The sequence below is a fragment of the Sparus aurata genome, chromosome 17, assembly GCF_900880675.1.
Source record: "Sparus aurata chromosome 17, fSpaAur1.1, whole genome shotgun sequence".
In the NCBI taxonomy this organism is placed as follows: domain Eukaryota; kingdom Metazoa; phylum Chordata; class Actinopteri; order Spariformes; family Sparidae; genus Sparus; species Sparus aurata.
Window position 1 is genome coordinate 36,572,459 of NC_044203.1, and position 16,294 is coordinate 36,588,752.

General features: G+C 40.0%; 2 protein-coding genes and 1 pseudogene across 2 annotated transcripts; all 3 read left to right on the top strand.

Moving 5' to 3' along the window:
- The first annotated feature begins 3,353 nt into the window (after window positions 1–3,353).
- LOC115566960 (E3 ubiquitin/ISG15 ligase TRIM25-like) lies at window positions 3,354–4,333 on the top strand (annotated as a pseudogene).
- A 204-nt stretch (window positions 4,334–4,537) lies between these two features.
- Window positions 4,538–5,156, top strand: LOC115566963 (tripartite motif-containing protein 16-like protein; the record flags this gene model as incomplete). The annotated part of the gene is made up of 1 exon (XM_030393055.1): window positions 4,538–5,156. A coding segment is annotated over one exon (555 nt), but the record flags the coding sequence as incomplete, so codon positions are not given.
- Window positions 5,157–11,079: 5,923 nt separating this feature from the next.
- Window positions 11,080–13,813, top strand: LOC115566952 (tripartite motif-containing protein 16-like). The gene has a single exon (XM_030393039.1). It carries the CDS (start codon window positions 11,192–11,194, stop codon window positions 12,869–12,871), a length of 1,680 nt encoding a protein of 559 aa, XP_030248899.1. The 5' UTR covers window positions 11,080–11,191; the 3' UTR covers window positions 12,872–13,813.
- The last annotated feature ends 2,481 nt before the right edge of the window (window positions 13,814–16,294 follow it).

The window sequence follows — 16,294 nt, forward strand, 5'->3', positions numbered from 1 at the left end:
CTTGTACAATATTAAATAGACAGTAAGAAGGTTCAAAAGTATTTTATTCATCACAAAGATGAAAACACACAATCTAACTAACATGTACTATATACAGGTGTGTGTGTGTGTGTGTGTGTGTGTGTGTGTGTGTGTATGTCTGGCAGAACGAAGAAACAGTGGTGGTCACCAGGGTGGGAATTTCGTCATTTTAGGTGCAAGGCCATCTGGCCTTCACTTTTTTTTTTTTTTAAGGGGCACCAAGGCCACATGACAGGGCACAAAGGGCCATTGAGTAAAATTCGATGATTTACCTTTCAGATCGATACCACAACATCCTAATTCATAATAAGACATGGATTATGTATTAGAACATTTTCTAATACCAATATCAAGTTAATGTTACATTAGAATTTTTTTTTTTTAAAGTAGGGTCAGAGTTAGTTGGTTTTGGTGACACTGCACTGAATATTAGTGTTATTGAATATTTCTTCCAATAGAAATTCCCCCAAATTATGGCAAAGCACATTTTTTCAAAACAAACAGGTGTAGAATAACCAGCATGAGACCATTGATGTGTTGAATGATTTTGGTGACACTACACTCTGAATAATAGCAAAGTTATTTAATATTTTTTGTAATATCTCTTTTCGGTGTAGCACTTTGTACAACTATTGTTGAATCAAAGTTGAAAAGCAAATTAGCATTAACCTGACCTGAGATCACAATAACACTCAAACAGTTGACAATCACATAAATTGAACACATATGCATTACATCAACCAGAGTTTAAAGTCCTGTCCTTAGCAGTGCCAGGCTATGCTATTAAAGTCCAGTTTAACATTACCAGTCTTTGAAGAAAAGGTTGGGTCTCATGTTGAACAACGCTGCTCTTGCTGTGTAGAGGTGGAAATATTTTGCTCCTTTCCTTGCAGGGATAACAGCTTGGTGCTAACTCGCTTGGTGTTCCTCAGATTGTAAAGTTAGCTGGCAAGCTTTGTGTCGCAGCTGCTGGTGCTCACTGATCTGGAATAATGGCAGGACCTCGTGTTGCTGCAGTGAGGAGAAGGTTTTTGGGCCTGCTGTAAATGCAGCTTGCAGCTCTCTGCAGCTGTTAGGCTCAGAAGAAGATATCTTGAAGGCAGGCAGCCCCGTGGAGGGAGATGGAGAGGAGAGCTTGATCATAAGAAGTTGAAGGAGTAGAGGGCGAGAGAATAAGCGAAGGAACAAGAAAGGCGAATTCTGGGAAGAATGGTGAATTCTGGGACACTGAGTTCAGTTCAGAGTCCATTTTGAAATCTGCAATGAATGACTTCATCTGTGGGTCCCAACATTTTACAACTTTAGTCACTTTACACGTTCAGATTTCTGCAAACAGAACTTACAAAACGTTTATAAAGTATGATATTGAGAGACTGAGAGGACCAGAGTCCTGGGAGTGGTCAGTGAACACATCATACATTTATATGATCCCTTCTAGAAAACAGATCCTGTCAGTGTTTGACTATTAAATGTGATGTGTTTGTTCTGCTGCAATATGAATCGGACAGATATTAGAAATATGTATGAAGGTAGATTGGTGTCCTTATTATTCAATCAAAAAAAAGCTTGCTTCAATCAAAATATATATTTTCAATAAAAAAAACCTTCACACAATCAAATAAACCCTTTTCAATCAAAGAAAAAAGTGTTTGAATGCAAAAATATAGCTGAGACTCAAAAAAATGCATTTGAACACTGTTTTTCTTTGATTGAAAATGTTTTCTTTGATAGAAGTAAAGGTTTTTTTTGTTTGAAGCAACGTTTTTGATTGAAGTAATGTTGTTTTGTGTTTGGGCCATATTGTGGGTAGGACATTTGTGTCTTTATAATTCAATCAAAAAAGAAGTTGCTTCAAACAAAAAGAAATGTTTTCCATAAAAAAAATCACTTCAATCAAAAAAAAACTTTTTCAATCATAGAAAAAAAGGTTTTGAATGCAAAAAAATATTTGAGACTCAAAAAATTGCATTTGAACACTTTTTTTTTATTGGAAATGTTTTCATTGATTGAAGTAATCATTTTTGTGTTTGGGCCATATTATGGGTAGGACATTTGTGTCTTAATTATTCAATCCCAAAAAAGTTGCTTCAATCAAAAAAAATATTTTCAATCAAAGAAAAAACTATTCAAATGCAAAAATAAAATTGAATCCCCCCCTAAAAATAAAAAAAAACAAAAAAACATTTGAAGTGCTTTTTATTGAACATTTTTTTTTCGATTTGAAGTGATTTTTTTTTTTTAATGAAGTGAAAAAAGTTTTGAAGTCGATTTTTTTTTTGATTGAGTTATTTTGACACAAACATCCCGCAGTGGGTGGGTGCTTCCCCATTGGTCAGACATGTTTGAGTGACAAGTGTCTACACCAACAACGTCTTTCTGACAAGCAAGTCATGGCCGCCAGCAAGCCAGGGAGCAGTGGTGGAGTTGTTGTTAACTACAGCATTAAAATGATTGGTGTCATGTTATTAGCCTACTCTGTTTGATATTTCGATTAAATATAAATCTTACTAACTTAGTTCACGTTGACTAATTTGTGTGATTGTGTTAGAAATCTAACGCCGTCATATTGTCAGGCAGGCTAGCTGATAACATTAGCCGATGACCCTGCACACTGAATGAATTGTTTATTTCACCTAAGTACAGAGGCTTGCTATGTGCTATTGCTATGTTATGTTATGATAAGAAACATCATTAGTCCAACAGTCCACAGGCCAACTGTTGCCCGCAGCGCTGCCTGTTTAGCAGCAACAGATCATGCAGAGCCTGAGTCTATCTTCTCACACAGCCCAGTGGTCAAGCCAGCCGTGGTTCGCGAATCTACTAACGTTTCTGGTAATTGTAATGAACCGCTCTGAAGAGCTGCTGGTAGTGACAGTGGGGCAGACTGCAGTCACACAGTCAGAACCGTGAAAATTACGATACTTTTACAGTAATTATTCCCGGTAATAAACAGAAGGTATCACGAAGGTATGCGTCCGGATTTCAAAGTAAAGGACGACAGAAAAAACTTAAGGATATTTCACCCAACTTTGACGTGGAATGAAAAGCTTAGTTTCCATAAGTAGTCTATGATTCATATACTGCTGAACTTAGTACTTCCAAGACTACTTGCATGCATAATTTGAAGTACTTTTACTTTGATTGAAATTCACAGAGCTGATCCTCTTCCTGGAACGACTCTCAGCTTGATAAGCCCTCCCTCTTCTCTCAAACACAACAAGCTCCACCCTACACATGTATTTCCTTTTGAATCTGCGGTCTGAAGGAGGATGTATCTTAGCTGACAGGCCTCAATCACTGCACAAACAGATGCTGTTCTGATCAGAGCTCAAACCAGTTTCTGTTATCAAGAAGTGAAACTCATACGTTCGTAGACACTTAGAGGTGAAATGGCACAAAAAGGGATTCAGCTGAACCGAGAGACTTTCTCTTGTTCGATCTGTTTGGATCTACTGAAGGATCCGGTGGCTACTCCCTGTGGACACAGCTATTGCACCAACTGTATTAAAGACCACTGGGATGAAGAGGATGAGAAGAAAACCTACAGCTGCCCTCAGTGCAGGAAGAGCTTCACACCGAGGCCTGAGCTGCTGAAAAACACCATGTTAGCAGTTTTAGAGAAGGACCTGAAGAAGACTGGACTCCAAGCTGCTCCTGCTGATCTCTGCTATGCTGGACCTGAAGATGTGGCCTGTGATGTCTGCACTGGGAGGAAACTGAGAGCAGTTAAGTCCTGTTCTGTCAGTGTGTGGCCTCTTACTGTGAGAAACACCTGCAGCCTCATTATCAATCAGCTGCTTTCAAGAAACACAAGCTGGTGGAGCCGTCAGAGAAGCTCCAGGAGAACATCTGCTCTCGTCATGATGAGGTGATGAAGATGTTCTGTCGTACTGATCAGCAGTGTATCTGTTATCTCTGCTCTGTGGAGGAACACAAAGGCCACGACACAGTGTCAGCTGCAGCAGAGAGGACTGAGAGGCAGAGAGAGCTGGAGGGGAGTCGACACAACATCCAGCAGAGAATCCAGAACAGAGAGAAAGATGTGAAGCTGCTTCAACAGGAGGTGGAGGCCATCAATGGCTCTGCTGATAAAGCAGTGGAGCACAGTGAGAAGATCTTCACCCAGCTGATCCGTCTCATGGAGGAAAGACGCTCTGATGTGAAGCAGCAGGTCAGATCCCGGCAGGAAACTGAAGTGAGTCGAGTCAAAGAGCTTCAGGAGAAGCTGGAGCAGGAGATCACTGAGCTGAAGAGGAAAGACGCTGAGCTGAAGAAGCTCTCACACACAGAGGATCACAACCAGTTTCTACACAACTACCCCTCACTGTCAGCACTCAGTGAGTCTACACACTCATCCAGCATCAAGATCCGTCCTCTCAAGTACTTTGAGGATGTGACAGCAGCTGTGTCAGAGGTCAGAGACAAACTACAGGACGTCCTGAGACAGACGGGGACAAACATCTCACTGACAGAGACTGACGTGGATGTTTTACTGTCAAACCCACAACCAGAACCCAAGACCAGAGCTGACTTCTTAAGATATTCATGTGAAATCACACTGGATCCAAACACAGCAAACACTATGCTTTTATTATCTGAGGGGAACAGAAAAGCAACATTCATGAGGGATCATCAGTCTTATTCTAGACACCCAGACAGATTCACTGGCAAGTTTTTTCAGGTCCTGAGTAGACAGAGTCTGACTGGACGTTGTTACTGGGAGGTGGAGAGGAGAGGAGGAGTTTATGTAGCAGTCGCATACAAGAATATCAGGAGAACAGGGAGGACAGATGAATCTAAATTTGGACACAATGATAAATCTTGGTCATTAAGATATGACCTTAACAGGTATATGTTTTGGTACAACAAAGTCAAAACTCCCATCTCAGGTCCTCTGCCCTCCAGAGTTGGAGTGTACCTGGATCACAGTGCAGGTATTCTGTCCTTCTACAGAGTCTCTAACACCATGACTCTCCTCTACAGAGTCCAGACCACATTCACTCAGCCTCTCTATGCTGGACTGAGGTTCTGTAACTTTGGAGCCACTGCTGAGTTGTGTAAACTGAAATAGACAGAAAAAATTTAAGGGACACTGAGTTAAATCATTCTCATGTTGTTTTCATGTTTGTCACTGATTGTTGTGTCATGTCTTCAGCTGTCAATCAAACTTTGTGGGCGGTACTTTGACGCCTCCTCGGTTTGTTGCTCTGTAAATGTTTGAGGTGTTTGTAGGTGACACTCCTTCCTGTGTCTGTTTAGCCACGGAGGCTCTCACTGCTCCTGATGAGGTTTGTTGACCTCCACTGATTCTTCTTGTTCTTAAAATGTGAGCGTCTCTGTGCTCTAACTGCATGTTGAATATTTGTACTGATGTATTTGTATGTTGTTGTTTCTCTTCCACTGCGTGAGTCTTCAGAGAGAAAGCAGCACACCTTCATTTATTGTAGATGTTTTGTTCTGTGGAAGCTCATTTCTGCCAGTAAAATAGAAACAGAAATATGAAAACTCAAAATTGAAATGAAAACACAATTATGAGATGATAAATTGACTTTTATCTCTAATAATAACTGATCATTATCACTTTTGATGTCATACTTTTGACTTTTCTCTCATAATTATGTCTCACCATGACAATATTTTTATTCTCATGTTTCCGTCTGATTGTTTTTTCTTTAGTGGCAGAAATCAGCTCCCGTACAGTTATCACCACTTTGTACAGAATTCTTTAATTACATTTATTTGTCTGATCCACTAAATGTTGTTCTTGTCGTCTGTATCGATTTACAAATGAGGAACTATGAGGTTTTATAAAGCTGTAAATATCCTGATCATAATCAATAAGGAGATGATTGATGAATGTGTTGTTGGTCGCTGAGATTCTGCTCAAACAAACTGTTGAGATGAAGTGAATCTGTTGATGAAATCACTGAACAAGAGTCAGTGAACAGACTTTACTGATGGGACGTGTGAACAAACTGAAGCTTCACATCATGAATAAACAAACATGAACAAAGTTTCTTCTTGTCGTCATTTCAGGGTTTCAAACAAAGCTGATGGAGAAAATATGAAAATGTGTGTGTGGCTCCACCTGCTGTTATTTTAATGACAGAGGAAAATCTACACTGAATAACTTCTGCACACGTTTTAATATTTACCTTCACTTCAATGAGCCTCTGCAGCGTGATACCTTCTTTACAACATACAGAAGTGATATGCCGACATACTGCAGTACTACTTCTTGTATAATACTATCAACACACTGCAGCCAGTATTCATGTTCCTACTGCACATGTGCTCTAAATGACCTCGCTGAATTAAGCATGTTTGCATCGTTCCCAAGAGTCACATCAACTAGAAACTTCAGAAAACTTTCTGCCACATTCACGTCATATCGTTCAAATGGTAATGTACTGCAGCCGAGAGGGAACAACTGTTTGTTTCATTCTATTTATCCACCTTATCATCAACCTACCGCTTAAATATATGTACATAATAGAAGTAGCTCATTTTATCTGGTGTGCCTAAAAATCAATGTTCTTTTTTTTTCTACAGAAAAAGAATAAAATACATGTAGAACATTTGCTGAAAGAATAAACAAATAATGCAGAATTAGTCAGAGACAGAGTTTCGAAGAGTCACGTCTGGTCTGTTTGGCCTCTTACTGTCAGAAACACCTGCAGCCTCATCATGAATAACCTACATTTAAAAAACACAAGCTGGTGGAGCCGTCAGAGAAGCTCCAGGAGAACATCTGCTCTCGTCATGATGAGGTGATGAAGATGTTCTGCCGTACTGATCAGCAGTGTAATTGTTATCTCTGCTCTGTGGACGAACATAAAGGCCACGACACAGTGTCAGCTGCAGCAGAGAGGACTGAGAGGCAGAGAGAGCTGGAGGGGAGTTGACACAACATCCAGCAGAGAATCCAGGACAGAGAGGAAGATGTGAAGCTGCTTCAACAGGAGGTGGAGGCCATCAATGGCTCTGCTGATAAAGCAGTGGAGCACAGTGAGAAGATCTTCACCCAGCTGATCCGTCTCAAGGAGGAAAGTGCTTGGCAAAGATAGCAGCTCAGTGCTAACTCACTTGGTGTTCCTCAGATTGTGAAGTTAGCTGGCAAGCTTTGCATCGCAGCTGCTGGTGAAAACTGATCTGGAATACTGGTATGACCTCGTGTCACTGCAGTGAGGAGAAGTTATTTTGGCCTACTCTTGTAGTAGACTAGTTGTTAAATGTAAGGACTTTTGGCTAAAGAGTTCAAGATGTGAATCTTAAATTTTGGCACTGTCCAAATTATGCTAAAATTAATATTGCACATTTATGAATGATAGTCAACACGACCCTGCCTCATATGGGGCACCATTATGTTGTGACCTTGGTTACATTAAGCACAATAAAATAGTGTTTATGCACGTTAAAAGGGAGTTTTAGATTAAATTTGGCTATTAATAACAATTAATGATCACCAGGGATAATTATTGATTATGATATATAATATGATCCAATTTACATTAGATCACCTTGGGGGAACCACCCTTGAAGAAGGGAAAACATTGCAAATTTACCAAATTGGTTCCGTAAAAAGATACTTAACTGTTTATAACTCTGGTTAATAATTTACTTAATCACTACAACCAAATTTACCATAACAGCTAGCAATGGTTGAAGGATTTTGGAGTCCTTGACAGAATCGAGGTTAGCAACATTCACTCTTGTACAATATTAAATAGACAGTAAGAAGGTTCAAAAGTCTTTTATTCATCACAAAGATGAAAACACACAATCCAACTAACATGTACTATATACAGGTGTGTGTGTGTGTGTGTGTGTGTGTGTGTGTATGTCTGGCAAGACGAAGAAACAGTGGTGGTCACCAGGGTGGGAATTTCGTCATTTTAGGGGCAAGGCCATCTGGCCTTCACTTTTTTTTTTTTTTAAGGGGCACCAAGGCCACATGACAGGGCACAAAGGGCCATTGAGTAAAATTTGATGATTTACCTTTCAGATCGATACCACAACATCCTAATTCATAATAAGACATGGATTATGTATTAGAACATTTTCTAATACCAATATCAAGTTAATGTTACATTAGAATTTTTTTTTTTTAAAGTAGGGTTAGAGTTAGTTGGTTTTGGTGACACTGCACTGAATATTAGTGTTATTGAATATTTCTTCCAATAGAAATTCCCCCAAATTATGGCAAAGCACATTTTTTCAAAACAAACAGGTGTAGAATAACCAGCATGAGACCATTGATGTGTTGAATGATTTTGGTGACACTACACTCTGAATAATAGCAAAGTTATTGAATATTTTTTGTAATATCTCTTTTCGGTGTAGCACTTTGTACAACTATTGTTGAATTAACGTTGAAAAGCAAATTAGCATTAACCTGACCTGAGATCACAATAACACTCAAACAGTTGACAAACACATAAATTGAACACATATGCATTACATCAACCAGAGTTTAAAGTCCTGTCCTTAGCAGTGCCATGCTATGCTATTAAAGCCCAGTTTAACATTACCAGTCTTTGAAGAAAAGGTTGGGTCTCATGTTGAACAACGCTGCTCTTGCTGTGTAGAGGTGGAAACATTTTGCTCCTTTCCTTGCAGGGATAACAGCTTAGTGTTAACTCGCTTGGTGTTCCTCAGATTGTAAAGTTAGCTGGCAAGCTTTGTGTCGCAGCTGCTGGTGCTCACTGATCTGGAATAATGGCAGGACCTCGTGTTGCTGCAGTGAGGAGAAGGTTTTTGGGCCTGCTGTAAATGCAGCTTGCAGCTCTCTGCAGCTGTTAGGCCCAGAAGAAGATATCTTGAAGGCAGGCAGCCCCGTGGAGGGAGATGGAGAGGAGAGCTTGAGCATAAGAAGTTGAAGGAGTAGAGGGCGAGAGAATAAGCGAAGGAACAAGAAAGGCAAATTCTGGGAAGAATGGTGAATTCTGGGACACTGAGTTCAGTTCAGAGTCCATTTTGAAATCTGCAATGAATGACTTCATCTGTGGGTCCCAACATTTTACAACTTTAGTCACTTTACACGTTCAGATTTCTGCAAACAGAACTTACAAAACGTTTATAAAGTATGATATTGAGAGACTGAGAGGACCAGAGTCCTGGGAGTGGTCAGTGAACACATCATACATTTATATGATCCCTTCTAGAAAACAGATCCTGTCAGTGTTTGACTATTAAATGTGATGTGTTTGTTCTGCTGCAATATGAAGCGGACAGATTATAGAAATATGTATGAAGGTAGATTGGTGTCCTTATTATTCAATCAAAAAAAAGCTTGCTTCAATCAAACTATATATTTTCAATAAAAAAAACCTTCACTTCAATCAAATAAACCCTTTTCAATCAAAGAAAAAAGTGTTTGAATGCAAAAATATAGCTGAGACTCAAAAAAATGCATTTGAACACTGTTTTTCTTTGATTGAAAATGTTTTCTTTGATAGAAGTAAAGGTTTTTTTTTGTTTGAAGCAACGTTTTTGATTGAAGTAATGTTGTTTTGTGTTTGGGCCATATTGTGGGTAGGACATTTGTGTCTTTATAATTCAATCAAAAAAGAAGTTGCTTCAAACAAAAAGAAATATTTTCCATAAAAAAAATCACTTCAATCAAAAAAAAACTTTTTCAATCATAGAAAAAAAGGTTTTGAATGCAAAAAAATATTTGAGACTCAAAAAATTGCATTTGAACACTTTTTTTTATTGGAAATGTTTTCTTTGATTGAAGTAATCATTTTTGTGTTTGGGCCATATTATGGGTAGGACATTTGTGTCTTAATTATTCAATCCCAAAAAAGTTGCTTCAATCAAAAAAAATATTTTCAATCAAAGAAAAAACTATTCAAATGCAAAAATAAAATTGAATCCCCCCCTAAAAATAAAAAAAAAACAAAAAAACATTTGAAGTGTTGTTGCTTTTTATTGAACATTTTTTTTTCGATTTGAAGTGATTTTTTTTTTTAATGAAGTGAAAAAAGTTTTGAAGTCGATTTTTTTTTTGATTGAGTTATTTTGACACAAACATCCCGCAGTGGGCGGGTGCTTCCCCATTGGTCAGACATGTTTGAGTGAAAAGTGTCTACACCAACAACGTCTTTCTGACAAGCAAGTCATGGCCGCCAGCAAGCCAGGGAGCAGTGGTGGAGTTGTTGTTAACTACAGCATTAAAATGATTGGTGTCATGTTATTAGCCTACTCGGTTTGATATTTTGATTAAATATAAATCTTGCTAACTTAGTTCACGTTGACTAATTTGTGTGATGGTGTTAGAAATCTAACGCCGTCATATTGTCAGGCAGGCTAGCTGATAACATTAGCCGATGGCCCTGCACACTGAATGAATTGTTTATTTCACCTAAGTACAAAGGCTTGCTATGTGCTAGTGCTATGTTATGTTATGATAAGTAACATCATTAGTGGTCAAACAACAGTCCACAGGCCAACTGTTGCCCGCAGCGCTGCCTGTTTAGCAGCAACAGATCATGCAGAGCCTGAGTCTATCTTCTCACACAGCCCAGTGGTCAAGCCAGCCCTGGTTCGCGTTTGCTTGGTCAAATCAGCCGCACGTTGTTTTCTAGTGCGCAAATCTACTAACGTTTCTGGTAATTGTAATGAACCGCTCTGAAGAGCTGCTGGTAGTGACAGTGGGGCAGACTGCAGTCACACAGTCAGAACCGTGAAAATTACGATACTTTTACAGTAATTATTCCCGGTAATAAACAGAAGGTATCACGAAGGTATGCGTCCGGATTTCAAAGTAAAGGACGACAGAAAAAACTTAAGGATATTTCACCCAACTTTGACGTGGAATGAAAAGCTTATTTTCCATAAGTAGTCTATGATTCATATACTGCTGAACTTAGTACTTCCAAGACTACTTGCATGCATAATTTGAAGTACTTTTACTTTGATTGAAATTCACAGAGCTGATCCTCTTCCTGGAACGACTCTCAGCTTGATAAGCCCTCCCTCTTCTCTCAAACACAACAAGCTCCACCCTACACATGTATTTCCTTTTGAATCTGCGGTCTGAAGGAGGATGTATCTTAGCTGACAGGCCTCATTCACTGCACAAACAGATGCTGTTCTGATCAGAGCACAAACCAGTTTCTGTTATCAAGAAGTGAAACTCATACGTTCGTAGACACTTAGAGGTGAAATGGCACAAAAAGGGATTCAGCTGAACCGAGAGACTTTCTCTTGTTCGATCTGTTTGGATCTACTGAAGGATCCGGTGGCTACTCCCTGTGGACACAGCTACTGCACCAACTGTATTAAAGACCACTGGGATGAAGAGGATGAGAAGAAAACCTACAGCTGCCCTCAGTGCAGGAAGAGCTTCACACCGAGGCCTGAGCTGCTGAAAAACACCATGTTAGCAGTTTTAGAGAAGGACCTGAAGAAGACTGGACTCCAAGCTGCTCCTGCTGATCTCTGCTATGCTGGACCTGAAGATGTGGCCTGTGATGTCTGCACTGGGAGGAAACTGAGAGCTGTCAAGTCCTGTTTGTTCTGTCTGTTGTCTTTCTGTGAGAAACACCTGCAGCCTCATTATGAATCAGCTGCTTTCAAGAAACACAAGCTGGTGGAGCCGTCAGAGAAGCTCCAGGAGAACATCTGCTCTCGTCATGATGAGGTGATGAAGATGTTCTGTCGTACTGATCAGCAGTGTATCTGTTATCTCTGCTCTGTGGAGGAACACAAAGGCCACGACACAGTGTCAGCTGCAGCAGAGAGGACTGAGAGGCAGAGAGAGCTGGAGGGGAGTCGACACAACATCCAGCAGAGAATCCAGAACAGAGAGAAAGATGTGAAGCTGCTTCAACAGGAGGTGGAGGCCATCAATGGCTCTGCTGATAAAGCAGTGGAGCACAGTGAGAAGATCTTCACCCAGCTGATCCGTCTCATGGAGGAAAGACGCTCTGATGTGAAGCAGCAGGTCAGATCCCAGCAGGAAACTGAAGTGAGTCGAGTCAAAGAGCTTCAGGAGAAGCTGGAGCAGGAGATCACTGAGCTGAAGAGGAAAGACGCTGAGCTGAAGAAGCTCTCACACACAGAGGATCACAACCAGTTTCTACACAACTACCCCTCACTGTCAGCACTCAGTGAGTCTACACACTCATCCAGCATCAAGATCCGTCCTCTCAAGTACTTTGAGGATGTGACAGCAGCTGTGTCAGAGGTCAGAGACAAACTACAGGACGTCCTGAGACAGACGGGGACAAACATCTCACTGACAGAGACTGACGTGGATGTTTTACTGTCAAACCCACAACCAGAACCCAAGACCAGAGCTGACTTCTTAAGATATTCATGTGAAATCACACTGGATCCAAACACAGCAAACACTATGCTTTTATTATCTGAGGGGAACAGAAAAGCAACATTCATGAGGGATCATCAGTCTTATTCTAGACACCCAGACAGATTCACTGGCAAGTTTTTTCAGGTCCTGAGTAGAGAGAGTCTGACTGGACGTTGTTACTGGGAGGTGGAGAGGAGAGGAGGAGTTTATGTAGCAGTCGCATACAAGAATATCAGGAGAACAGGGAGGACAGATGAATCTAAATTTGGACACAATGATAAATCTTGGTCATTAAGATATGACCTTAACAGGTATATGTTTTGGTACAACAAAGTCAAAACTCCCATCTCAGGTCCTCTGCCCTCCAGAGTTGGAGTGTACCTGGATCACAGTGCAGGTATTCTGTCCTTCTACAGAGTCTCTAACACCATGACTCTCCTCTACAGAGTCCAGACCACATTCACTCAGCCTCTCTATGCTGGACTGAGGTTCTGTAACTTTGGAGCCACTGCTGAGTTGTGTAAACTGAAATAGACAGAAAAAATTTAAGGGACACTGAGTTAAATCATTCTCATGTTGTCTTCATGTCTGTCGCTGATTGTTGTGTCATGTCTTCATCTGTCAATCAAACTTTGTGGGCGGTACTTTGACGCCTCCTGGTTTGTTGCTCTGTAAATGTTTGAGGTGTTTGTAGGTGACACTCCTTCCTGTGTCTGTTTAGCCACGGAGGCTCTCACTGCTCCTGATGAGGTTTGTTGACCTCCACTGATTCTTTTTGTTATCAAAATGTGAGCGTCTCTGTGCTCTAACTGCATGTTGAATATTTGTACTGATGTATTTGTATGTTGTTGTTTCTCTTCCACTGCGTGAGTCTTCAGAGAGAAAGCAGCACACCTTCATTTATTGTAGATGTTTTGTTTTTGGAAGCTCATTTCTGCCAGTAAAATAGAAACAGAAATATGAAAACTCAACATCGAAATGAAAACACAATTATGAGATAATAAATTGACTTTTATCTCTAATAATAACTGATCATTATCACTTTTGATGTCATACTTTTGACTTTTTCTCTCATAATTATGTCTCACCATGACAATATTTTTATTCTCATGTTTCCGTCTGATTGTTTTTTCTTTTAGTGGCAGAAATCAGTTCCTGTACAGTTCTCACCACTTTGTACAGAATTCTTTAATTACATTTATTTGTCTGATCCACTAAATGTTGTTCTTGTCGTCTGTATCGATTTACAAATGAGGAACTATGAGGTTTTATAAAGCTGTAAATATCCTGATCATAATCAATAAGGAGATGATTGATGAATGTGATGTTGGTAGCTGAGATTCTGCTCAAACAAACTGTTCAGATGAAGTGAATCTGTTGATGAAATCACTGAACAAGAGTCAGTGAACAGACTTTACTGATGGGACGTGTGAACAAACTGAAGCTTCACATCATGAATAAACAAACATGAACAAAGTTTCTTCTTGTCGTCATTTCAGGGTTTCAAACAAAGCTGATGGAGAAAATATGAAAATGTGTGTGCGGCTCCACCTGCTGTTATTTTAATGGCAGAGGAAAATCTACACTGAATAACTTCTGCACACGTTTTAATATTTACCTTCACTTCAATGAGCCTCTGCAGCGTGATACCTTCTTTACAACATACAGAAGTGATATGCCGACATACTGCAGTACTACTTCTTGTATAATACTATCAACACACTGCAGCCAGTATTCATGTTGTCACTGCACATGTGCTCTAAATGAACTCGCTGAATTAAGCATGTTTGCATTGTTCCCAAGAGTCGCATCAAGTAGAAACTTCAGAAAACTTTCTGCCATATTCACGTCATATCGTTCAAATGGTAATGTACTGCAGCCGAGAGGGAACAACTGTTTGTTTCATTCTATTTATCCACCTTATCATCAACCTACCGCTTAAAGGAGGAACATAAAGGCCACGACACAGTGTCAGCTGCAGCAGAGAGGACTGAGAGGCAGAGAGAGCTGGAGGGGAGTCGACACAACATCCAGCAGAGAATCCAGAACAGAGAGGAAGATGTGAAGCTGCTTCAACAGGAGGTGGAGGCCATCAATGGCTCTGCTGATAAAGCAGTGGAGCACAGTGAGAAGATCTTCACCCAGCTGATCCGTCTCATGGAGAAAAGTGCTTTGCAACGATAGCAGCTCAGTGCTAACTTACTTGGTGTTCCTCAGATTATCAAGTTAGCTGGTAAGCTTTGCATCGCAGCTGCTGGTGCAAACTGATCTGGAATACTGGCAGGACCTTGTATCGCTGCAGTGAGGAGAATTTATTTTGGCCTACTCTTGTAGTAGACTAGTTGTTGAATGTAAAGACTTTTGGATAAAGTGTTCAAGATGTGAATCTCAAATTTTAGCACCGTCCAAATCATGCTGAAATTAATAGTGCACATTTATGTATGATTGTCAACAGTACATCGCCTCACACAGGGCACCATTATACAGTACTCATGGTGCATTAAAAGGGAGTTTTAGGTTAAATTTGGCTATCAATAATAATTAATGATCATCAGGGATAATTATCAATTATGATATATAATATGATCCAATTTACATTAGATCACCTCGGGGCACCACCATTTAAGAAGGGAGAACATAGCAAATTTACCAAATTGGTCTCATAAAAAGGTACTTAACTGTTTATAACTCTGAATAATAATTAACTTAATAACTACAAACAAATTTACCATAACAGCTAGTAATGGTTGAAGGATTTTGGAGTCCTTGACAGAGTCGAGGTTAGCAACATTCACTCTTGTACAATATTAAATAGACAGTAAGAAGGTTCAAAAGTATGTTATTCATCACAAAGATGAAAACACACAATCTAACTAACATGTACTATATACAGGTGTGTGTGTGTGTGTGTGTGTGTGTGTCTGGCAGAACGAAGAAACAGTGGTGGTCACCAGGGTGGGAATTTTGTCATTTTAGGGGCAAGGCCATTTGGCCTACACTTTTTTTTTTTTTAAGGGGCACCAAGGCCACATGACAGGGCACAAAGGGCCATTGAGTAAATTCGATGATTTACCTTTCAGATCGATACCATAACATCCTAATTCATAATAAGACATGGATTATGTATTAAAACATTTTCTAATACCAATATCAAGTTAATGTTACATTAGAATTTTTTTTTTTAAAGTAGGGTCAGAGTTAGGTGGTTTTGGTGACACTGCACTGAATATTAGTGTTATTGAATATTTCTTCCAATAGAAATTCCCCCAAATTATGGCAAAGCACATTTTTTCAAAACAAACAGGTGTAGAATAACCAGCATGAGATCATTGATGTGTTGAATGATTTTGGTGACACTACACTCTGAATAATAGTGAAGTTATTGAATATTTTTTGTAGTATCTCTTTTCGGTGTAGCACTTTGTAGACGGTCCCTGCGCCCTCGGCTCACAGACGGCTGACCATAGAGACCAATGTTAATGTCCAGCCCGGAGGAGATCGTTTTGATGAAAATACAGTTGTAGCTCATTGTCTACCTTACTAGGGTAGGAAAGAGGCGTCGTTTGTGTTTTAACAATGTTTCACTTATGAGTTATTGATCCGGGAAGTTCAAATCTGTGAATATATTTCTAACTTTACCGAACTAAATCCTACCACATAGTCAGATAACGTTACGTATCATATCAAAACCGGCTGAGCTCGCTTGCTCACCTGTACTTTAGTGTCGTTCTTCCATTTTGAGATGCTGCTGCTGTTTCAGAGGCTTTCACGTGAGATCATCGTGATGATGAGACTCCACCTGTGCGAACCGCAAACTCACTGAAGTTACTGTAAGTGGCTACTGTGCACTCAGGTGGCTGTAATTCAAGGCAAGCTCGCTACGCTGACCGGGCCAGGGGCACAACTGCCCCTGTGGCCGTACGATGATTTTTTTTTCCACGGGGCATCAAGGCCAAT

Bases quoted from the DNA above. Each gene is read 5' to 3' on its own strand.
- LOC115566952 (XM_030393039.1), top strand. From the start codon at position 11,192: ATGGCACAAAAAGGGATTCAGCTGAACCGAGAGACTTTCTCTTGTTCG.